General features: G+C 37.7%; 1 protein-coding gene across 1 annotated transcript; it reads right to left on the bottom strand.

The window, feature by feature from the left end:
• Positions 1-272: 272 nt before the first annotated feature.
• LOC109505255 (probable transcription factor RL9) lies at positions 273-6,592 on the bottom strand. Its single transcript, XM_073249383.1, has 6 exons — positions 5,444-6,592; positions 5,244-5,320; positions 4,702-4,747; positions 4,370-4,514; positions 1,145-1,217; positions 273-762 (listed from the first exon to the last, which is right to left on the bottom strand). Exons 1-6 carry the CDS (start codon positions 6,228-6,230, stop codon positions 670-672), a joined length of 1,221 nt encoding a protein of 406 aa, XP_073105484.1. The 5' UTR covers positions 6,231-6,592; the 3' UTR covers positions 273-669.
• Between the last annotated feature and the right edge of the window lie 3,018 nt (positions 6,593-9,610).

The raw sequence follows: 9,610 nt of genomic DNA, 5'->3' as shown, positions 1-9,610 counted from the left end.
TATCTTATCCAAAAAGCATGAAGTGAAGCTCTTCCATTGTACATATGTATCAAGTGCTTAGTCACAATATTTCTCAAAAAAGAGCTGTGTCATGATATTTTGTCCGCACGATCGCCCATCCACATGTTTAAATAATTTATGAGGGACTTGGGCAAGCTCCTACAACACCAAAGTCCCAACAACCATCAAAAACAATGGTTGTGAAACGAGGAAATCATGAAAAATAAAAGGGAAAGAAAACTAAGGGAAAGGATTTTGCTGAGATTGCAGCATTAAATAACAGATCTAGGTCTTTCCAACTTTTAATGTGTACATCATATATCAGACACTTATCAACTTGAGCTCTAGCCATTCCACTCCCTTGTGGCTATGAGTGTGAAACAAAGGGAGAAAATAATAAGAATAATACAAGCAGTGAAGAATTAATTTTGTCTTAAATGAGGGTCAAAAGAAAAGCCAAAGGAGAAGAATAAAGACCACATGAAGAGCATAAGGTTCATGCACCATACAAAATAGAATGCCGTAGTTGATATTTGCATTTCCTCCTCATTCTTCATATAGACCTCCTTATATTCTTCTCATTGCTGATATCAATACCTTTTAACTTCCCGGCAGCCGCAGAATGAATACCACCGACATGTAGCTCCACTAGCATTATCTTCTGTCCTGCTAGTCTGGTCTTCCTAGGGTGAACTCCAAGCTAGGGCTATTGAGTTCTTGACGAGATGTCGTGGAGCCATTGGATCGGCAAGGATGACTACCCTGTTTAAGGTCCAGAGATGCACTTTTTATCATTCCTTTTTTTTTTTTTTGGTTTCCTCTTAAATTTTGTGAAAAGACTTCCTGTCATTCGTAAATTATATTCCATTTTTTTTCTTTACAAACACAGTCTCTCTCTCTCTCTCTCTCTCTCTATCTATCTATCTCTCTCTCTCTCTCTATCTCTCCATCCTTTTTTTTTTTTTTTTGGTAAAGCAGATGATTTTATATTGAAGTACAAGTTCATGTCAAAACCTGATAACTTAACAGTCTCTCTCTCTCTCTCTATATATATATATATATCCATCCATATCTCTCTATCTGCGTGCGTGTGTTTTGTGTGCGGTGCATGTGATATCCACAAAGTCATTGCTCTCGTAAGTACCTCTGTCTGAGACGTGAAAATTGCTCTATGGCCCTCCATTTCCCTTGAATTGGTTTGCATCCAAGCTCCTGTGCTGAAATTTTTGACAAAAAGTTCTTATCATGCAAAAGTTCAAGTTTGAATTTCATGTCATGACCTTAACAAGGACCATTAATAATAACAAGAAGCTATATCAAATCATACTTCTGTATCATGCTAGCTGAAAAAGTTTACGTTTTACCAGTTCATATATATTGTGCTGGTTGTATAGAAAATCTTATCTCCCTTTTCATCAGTCAATAATGGAGGAATGGTTTTGTTTTGATCATTTGCACCGTTTTATATTTATAGAATCCAGGTGCACAACTGGAGCATCATTGGTTGACAAATTCTTTTTATTTCCTTTGAAGAAATATACTCTCCTCTGGACCGTTTTTCAGTCTCAAAATGCAAAACTTTTTTTAAAAAAAAATATTTATGCAAGTGTAAATGGTATAGTTATATAATGTAGATGAAATCTACGTATGATTGAAACTGAAAATGTTCCTTTAATAAAATTAATAAAAAAAAATATTAGCACTGCACGAGGAGATGGTGTGTGAATGTGTGCAATTGGTAAGGAAAATTTTGAGCACGGATAATGGAATTTTGGTGATAAAGTATTCTTTTTACAGAGTTATAGTGCATATTTTTCAAGCGAACCTCATTTTACTGCTATTATTTTCTGTCTTCATGGATCTATTCACATAACTTTCTGTCACAACGACCAGATTCGTTTGTGAGAGTACAATATGTATTCATAAAGCATAACTAAATTCATGATTTCAGAATGTCGGTGTGTTTTGTTGCCGTGACTTGCAATTTAATAGTTAAAATGTAGCATGAGTTACCTAGGTTTACTAACCATGCGATCTAATAGAATTTTGCTTTATAATTTTCTCTGCCCAAAAGAGCAACAAAAATGATTGCAGTTTAAATAAATAGTTTATTTTAAGAGCAACAAAAATGATTGCAGTTTAAATAAATAGTTTATTTTAAGATCCTATGATAAACCGTCTGGAACAGCAGATATGGATCAGCTTATCAGGTTAAGGGATTTTTGCTAATTGTAAAGGATAATTATGGTATATGATTTTAAATATACAAAGGGCCAGCCCTCTTAGGATTTCTTCCCTCTTCCACTTAAGCTCTTTACCCTAAAACACTACTTGTTATACCTGCTGTAATGACCAATTTATTTTGTTTGCATTGTCCTAATTCAGTTCCTATATGACACTTTGGTACGTGGAGTCAAATGTGCCCTAGAGTTTTCTCTACTGCTCATGTTGTGGATTTACAGGTACGTCTTGTTTTGTATCAAATAAGATGAATATCCAGGTTTTTCTGTGCATCCACTGCACCAAAATGTTTAAAGCCATCACCTTGGCTTTTTTTTATCATTCAATTTTACATCGATTTATTTTCCTGATCAAATGGTTCTTTTTTATCATTCTTCATTTCCCCGGGAAACCTAAAGAAACATTAGGTTTTTAATAAACAATATTATTCATAAAACACTAAAGTTATTAACATCTTCATTAGAATAATTTCGAACATGCATCTTACTATGCAGAGCTTCTAGAAATTATACTGGTCGAAATACACACTACCACAGAAAGATTTATTAGCAGGCAATCATAGTAGCATTTGCTATATTATGCAGCTATATTCTCTTTTTTCATGCCATTTAGGCTCAAAAGCTTCTAGTTTTTAAGAAGTGTTATAAAATAAGCAGCATTTTTTTATAAATGTTGCATATTGATAACTTGTAGCACATAATGTGAGATACCTCTAATTAGATATCGATTTCATATATTAATATTAAGGTATTTACTTGAAAACAATTAATTGCTGACATCATCCTAAAACAGTATATAAAAAAACATCACAAAATGCTGGTAAAGAAATTTGCAGTATTTTTTAAGCTATTAGTTGCACTGGAAGATGCCTCAATAGCTTACTGTAGCCACAGCATATTTAAATTAAATAATCCTTGCTATATATCAATTTTCAATATTTGATGATAACAGTAGTCATTGGCCAAGGAATTAAAGAAGGTCATCTGCAGCATAGGTGTCTGAAGTTCTGTTGAGATATTCCATTCTCCCAGAAATATGATTACTGCAAAAGGATTTTTTTTGAAATGATTATAAGATATGTGATTCATATCAGAAATAGTTGGCATGCATATCTGAAAAAGTTAATATATGACGCTTAATGTTATATTACCATATTCGAATATTTGAGTTATACGGATTAGTATTCCTCAAAAAAAAAGAAAAAAAAAAAGGCTCTACAAGTCAGTAATAGATATGTTTACTCAAAAAAAGTATAGTAAAGAATAGTTTATGAAACTTACGTGTAATTTCCTGACATGGGCTTTTCTTTCTCTTGACCTTTAGTGTCACAGAAATAACATAAAAAGGGTTATGCGTGCCACATATAAACTGAGCAGAATATTGCGTGCTATCTTTCATCCCACTTCGAGCATATATGATATAAGATTTTTGTGAAGTCTTGACAAGAAAAAAGGGATTTAGGAACCAAAGAAGGAAATCGAACCCTAATAATAATGAAGATGGTGGGGGTTAAAAGTAAGATGACAAGAAAGAAGACGAAAACAGATGGTATCGTGTATCTAGGTCCAGGACACATGTGGTCAAATCACATCCCAAAAATCAGAGCCCATGCATTGAAAAGAACGCTAAACTACTGGAATAAAGAAGCAAGAGACAAACCAAACCCCAAGATCGAGACATGATACTACACTATAATAATACGGTGAGACCAAAGATAGGGGAGCACACAAGTCAAGGTGTATATGGCCTTTTCGGTCTCGCTCACTGAAGACATAGGCCCTAAGAGGAGACGAGCATTAATCAAGACGCTAACTAAATACAGCATTAACAAAGCAAGTTGTTCTTTGATCACTTTTAGCAAGTGAGTGCTTTCTTTCCCTTATCCCTAAGCTTTGGCTTTAAATGTCCCAATGAGATCTCAAAGAATACAAAGGGCGAGAGAGAAAAGCTAAAGCTGCCATGGAAGCCCTTTTGCACCTAAGATTTGGAGAACGTGGATTTGTCAATCTTCTAGGCTAAGCTTAAAAAAACATTCACTTGAAAACAAAAATAATTCTATATGCTAATTAGAAACACTAAAAATAATATGCATGGAGAGAGAGAGAGAGAGAGAGAGAGATTGGTTTACCTAGATGAGTTGCTCCATCTAGTATTCGAGTCTATGTCATTTAGTTGGATTGGTCCATCTGATCCTTTGTGCTCCATTAACCGACAGAAGCTGAGACTGCCATTCCCAAGAGCAGAATCTTCTTCGCCTGAGCCTTCTGATTGGCCTTGAGAATACAAAATATATGCAAGAAGCACATTGAGGAGAAGATGATATTGCACTTCTTATTTGAAGATGATTTACCAAGGTTTAGTAGAAAATTTCAACTGATTTTTGAAGAAAGTAAAAGAGTAAAAAGAGGGAGGGAGAGATGAAATAAAGAGAGATACAGAAGGCTAAGCAATACGAATTACCCGAGGAAGCTGGAGGTTTGTCGGTGGATTTAACAGTTCTATACATCTGTAGAGCCAGAGAGAAAGAAATTAAAGGCCATTAATTAGATAGAGAGATAGAAAGACAGATATAGATAAAAGAGAAGTAAAGAAGAGAGAGATCGAGAGTAGTGAAATGAAGCTACAACAAAAGAAAGAAAGAGGAAAGGTAAAGAGGAGAATCCTGTTTCAATCCAAACCTATACTCTTTCTTTCTATGGAGTTTCTTGTTTTTTTTTTATTTTTTAGAAATTTTTCTTGTTATTTTTTATTTTCTTTTCCCCCTCTTTGCTTACGAGGTTGATGCCTCTGAATTTTTTTTGCAGCCTTCTATTATTGTGAAATGATGGCTACTTCCCCACCCCCTCTCCTCTCTCTCTCTCTCTCTCTCTCTCTCTGAACTTATCCTGGCTGTTTTCTTTCTGAGTAAACACACACACACACACACACAGATGGAAGCTCTGCTCAGGTTGAGAAGAGGATGAAGGCGAAGAATATGGTCTCAAACTTTAGACAAAAAATACCTGCAAGTGGCTCTTGACATGAGCAAGAGTAAGATCTTTCACATCCATGAGCTCAAGAACAGACTTCGGCGTTGCCCCTAAACCAAAACAATTAATCCCCCAAAGCAAAAATCAGAGCACCAAGTTTAACAAACTATAGATTAAACAATATGCTACGATCACAAAATTAAGAAATAGCAGGATGGAGAGAGATGGCATACTCTCGTGACCACCGAGGAGCTCGACGGCGTGGACGAAGCGAGCATGAAGGGAGCTGGTCCACCGCATCCTTGGCGCACGCACGCTCCGCTTCGCTGGGAGCTTCTGCATGAACCGAGACCTCATCATGTTCTGAGAGATATCTAGCGGCCCAATTCCATGTTGTTGGTGGTGGCTGTAGTGTTGGTTATACTTGATCGTGTCCGATGATAACCCGGTGAATCTTGTCGGTGGTGCCATCATCCGATGATAGGAAGAGCCCATAGATGGGACCAGACCGGCAGAGCGCAAGAAAGAGCTCATTGTATCTAAATGGGTAGAATAGCCACAAGAAGAAGGAGGTGGAGATGGCGTCGAAGAGAAAAATGAAGACCATGAAGAAGGGGAAGATAACGTTTGGTGGTTGAATCCCATCTCCGGATCAGCTGAGAGGAACGGTGGATTCGAGCTGCTGTAGATGGGGATTCCCTTTATTGGCCTCGAGCCATCCAAGACTGACTCCAGATGGCTGTTTTGGCACCGATCATGCTGTGGTCCTTGCCACCTCCATGAGCCATCTGCCTCCAAGCTTGCCGATGAACTTGAAAGGGAAAGATGGGTGCAAGCTAACAAGTTTGAGCGGTCTTCAGCTTGCGGTTTGAGGGCTTCGATCCGGTGAAGAAGACCAAGGCTGGGGTCACGGTCGGTGGCGGGTGTTGAGGAGGGCGTGGGGCTTGGAGGGCTGATGTGCAACGAGAGGTCGAGGGATGGCATTGAGGTGGTTTCCATGAAGATTCCTTGAATTGGCATTCTATGATGTCTTCCTTTCGTTCTTCCTTGATATCTTCTTGATGCGTGGATGATGTGTGGTGATTGATAGATGTGCTAGAGATAAACCCACTCAACTAGTCTGAGATTTTGCACCAAGAACACCAGTACTGGCATGCAGTTGCAGTACTGCTTTCTTCTTTCTTTTTCTTTCTTTCTATGTAGGGAAGTGAAGAGCAAGAGAATAAGGAAGAGCTTTGAGAGGGTGTATGATCTGCAAGTGTTCCTTCTTTATTCTCTTTGTATGTAGTGACTTAGAGAGAGAGGAGTGGTGGGGTGGGTGATCTCTTTTTTGAGTATAGGTGGTGGGTGACCTCAGTGTGAAAGTTTTTAGTGGTTGAGAGCATAAAGAAAGGAAAGGGAAGAGCATTTGTAAGGGATGGGGGTCTCATTTGATAGTGCATACGTGGGAAAGTGACACTTGAGAGAGAGATGGTCAAGACACTAAAGCAACGGGAATTTGAACTTTGGACTTCGACCCGGGGGAAGTCGGCTTATATTTTAGGACGAAGCTTATATGTATGAGACAGTATGTAGGCTTGCAGATAAAGAGAGAAGAAAAAGAAAGGACTAAGGCTTGTGCTGCTATTCATTTCCACCGGCTCCATCAGGTTGTTTTCTAATCTAAGTTAAAAGGGAAGAGAAAAGGAGGAGGACAAAAAAAAAAAAAGAGAACCGCTAAAAAACATGTCGTTAATTGTTATAATATTATGTATACAAGGATCTATATGATCATATGTTTAGTTCCATGTTAATTATATACGGATAGATTTTGATTATTTATATGGCACCATGGAATTCAAATAATACGTCGTAGCTAGCTTTTTTGGATGAGGTTCCAGATTGTTATAGATAGTATTAGAGCAGGTCTAACCCATAATCTATGGGAATCAGGGGATACCATAGTATGGCCTATTAGAGCTGATCACAAGTTGATCCTATTGGTTATGATTGGATTTGGATCTTTAGCGTAAAATCCAAGGCTCAAATGGAAAATGCATATGAGGACTCATATGGATGTATATTTAATCTCATATCAGCTATACACTACATACATTTCGGATACTTATATAGGATCAAAAAATTCAAATGATATTTTCTGACCATCTTTTTGCATGAGATCTTGCATTATCATAATGTGTTTTTAGTTATTAATTATAGTCAGGTTTTTATAATCAACACTTTAAACTCCTTGAACTATTCAAGCTGAGTTGGTTAAGGTGACTTTCAAATCTTGTGGTGTTTTCCAGATTTTTATATAATGCTCATCATCGCTGCTCTTTTAGCACTCAATAGAATTGCTGTATTATTGTTGGTTGTTGGCTCGAAGAACTGCCGCTAAAATTATCTGTTTTGTATGTATGTGTTGGAGGTTGGGGGTTGGCTTGGCTTTCATGGTTTCAATTATAAAAGTGATAACTGTAAACCCTAATTCTGCAAACCTTCCATGTTCTAATTCCCTTTTCATACTCCCAAATATTCCCTTGTAACCTTGCAGCTACCATGTCTAGTTTCTTATGTCATGTTCACGTGATCTTCTCCACCACACAAGGTTGACCCATGAATACATTTCCAAAGCCCTAGGTTCCATCAAGACAAACCAATATTATAATATGGTATCGGATCTCTTATTGCGAAGCTGATCAATTAGCATTTAATGCGTTCCTTTAAGATAATAGGCAGGCCCCTAAAGAGAAGATTGAGGGTTATTCTAATAACATACATGACGTTTTGAAAAGTATATATGTGGAAATACCATACAAACTGCACTTCCGAAGTTATATATGGACCATCAGAATACACACACACACACAATTTAATACTTTAACTGCTCTTTGTCACCTGACCCTATTCAGAAAGCATTTATGAGATAAAAACTCCCCCCAACCCTTTCTTTCAAGTTGGAGAAAATTTTTGGTGTTTTTCGTTTTTTGTGCGTGTGGGAGGTGGGGTGGGCGGCCTGTTGGGGCTTATATATTTCGAAGTTCTTCCATCTAGAATTACCCATTAAACGTGAAACTACAACACTATGAGAGTCTTCAATCTAGGTCAGTGCACCCATTTCTGACAACAGCCTAACTCGATGTACACACTCGCCGACTAATTTTTGGCACCTTTTTATGTGTGGTTCTGGAAGTTCTTGTGAAAGGTGCGGTTTAGGGAGTAGTTAAACTGTGTGTAAAATTACATTAACATTCCAGTATTCAACCTAGAGAAAAGCCAAATGTGTAGCCTTTCTCTGACTCATGTGCACCGTATTATATGGTTCTGATATGACTGTGAGAGGGTGTGGGCTTATGGAGTGGCGCAACTGTCTTCTTCAGATGGCATGCAGCATCTTGAGTTGATGTATGGGACCTCCATTATTTGATCGCTGTGGAAACCACAGTCCATGTCTTTTAAGGATGGAGGTTAAAAATATGTGGCCTCACTCACACAACTTAAAAAAAAAAATGGAGAAAGATGTGGCCTCCCATGATATGGTTTGTGGGTCCTACTATACCAACCAATGGAGGTCTGACATATCAGTTCATAAATTTGTATCATACTTGAATCGAGATAGCCAATCCTTGCTGGCAGTTTGAAAGTTGCATCCTAAGTATATTTGGAAAAAAAAAAAAAGCTTTTTTACCCACACAATAAATCACAAAGTTAATGAGTATACCTACCATCATAGTCTTTAATTTTCAAATTGGCAGCACTTTTCTTTCTTTCATTAATGCATCTTTCCTTGTTCATTCTCTGGAATAAAGTGGCGATGAGCAAATGCCCCCAGACCGGAGGTGTGAGAGAGATGTGTTGTAGGTCTTTACTGTTGTCTCAAGTGTCACATCCTCTATTTACAAAGGAGCCGGACTACAAAAGCAAGGAATCTTACGGCACGCAAACATTTGGCCCTTAATGACTCAAAGAGCTTTGCATGAAATGATGGCATGTTAGCTTTTGAAGGCTTCCATTCAGACCCACCTCCCCTGGATGAAAGTGGATGACACAGAGGGCTTATTGCTACAGGGCTCTTGGTCATTGAGAAGATTCGTTACCAACACCACAAGGCCCAACTGAGGACTATTCTTTCCTATAATACATACGTACCCTATTCCATTTTATGCATGAATTGATAAATAAATTGGAAGAAGCTCATGCAGCCTTAAACCAGTTTCCTAAAGCCTAAAGGTTTATATGTTTAATAGCTACACTGTTAGTAACTGGGGAAGTACCATGTGCCAAAAGTTGCTCTTCAATCCGATAACTGCTGCTGTTCCAAGGCATCTCATAAATCTGTCTTCCGACAGTTTGACATACGTGTTTTTGGTTTCTCAATGTTCACTATATACTATGTTAAATATGTTGGTTGTTTTCTA

The sequence above is a fragment of the Elaeis guineensis genome, chromosome 15, assembly GCF_000442705.2.
Source record: "Elaeis guineensis isolate ETL-2024a chromosome 15, EG11, whole genome shotgun sequence".
NCBI lineage: Eukaryota > Viridiplantae > Streptophyta > Magnoliopsida > Arecales > Arecaceae > Elaeis > Elaeis guineensis.
Note: the sequence above shows the minus strand (reverse complement) of the source record. Positions and strands in the feature narration are given on the sequence as shown.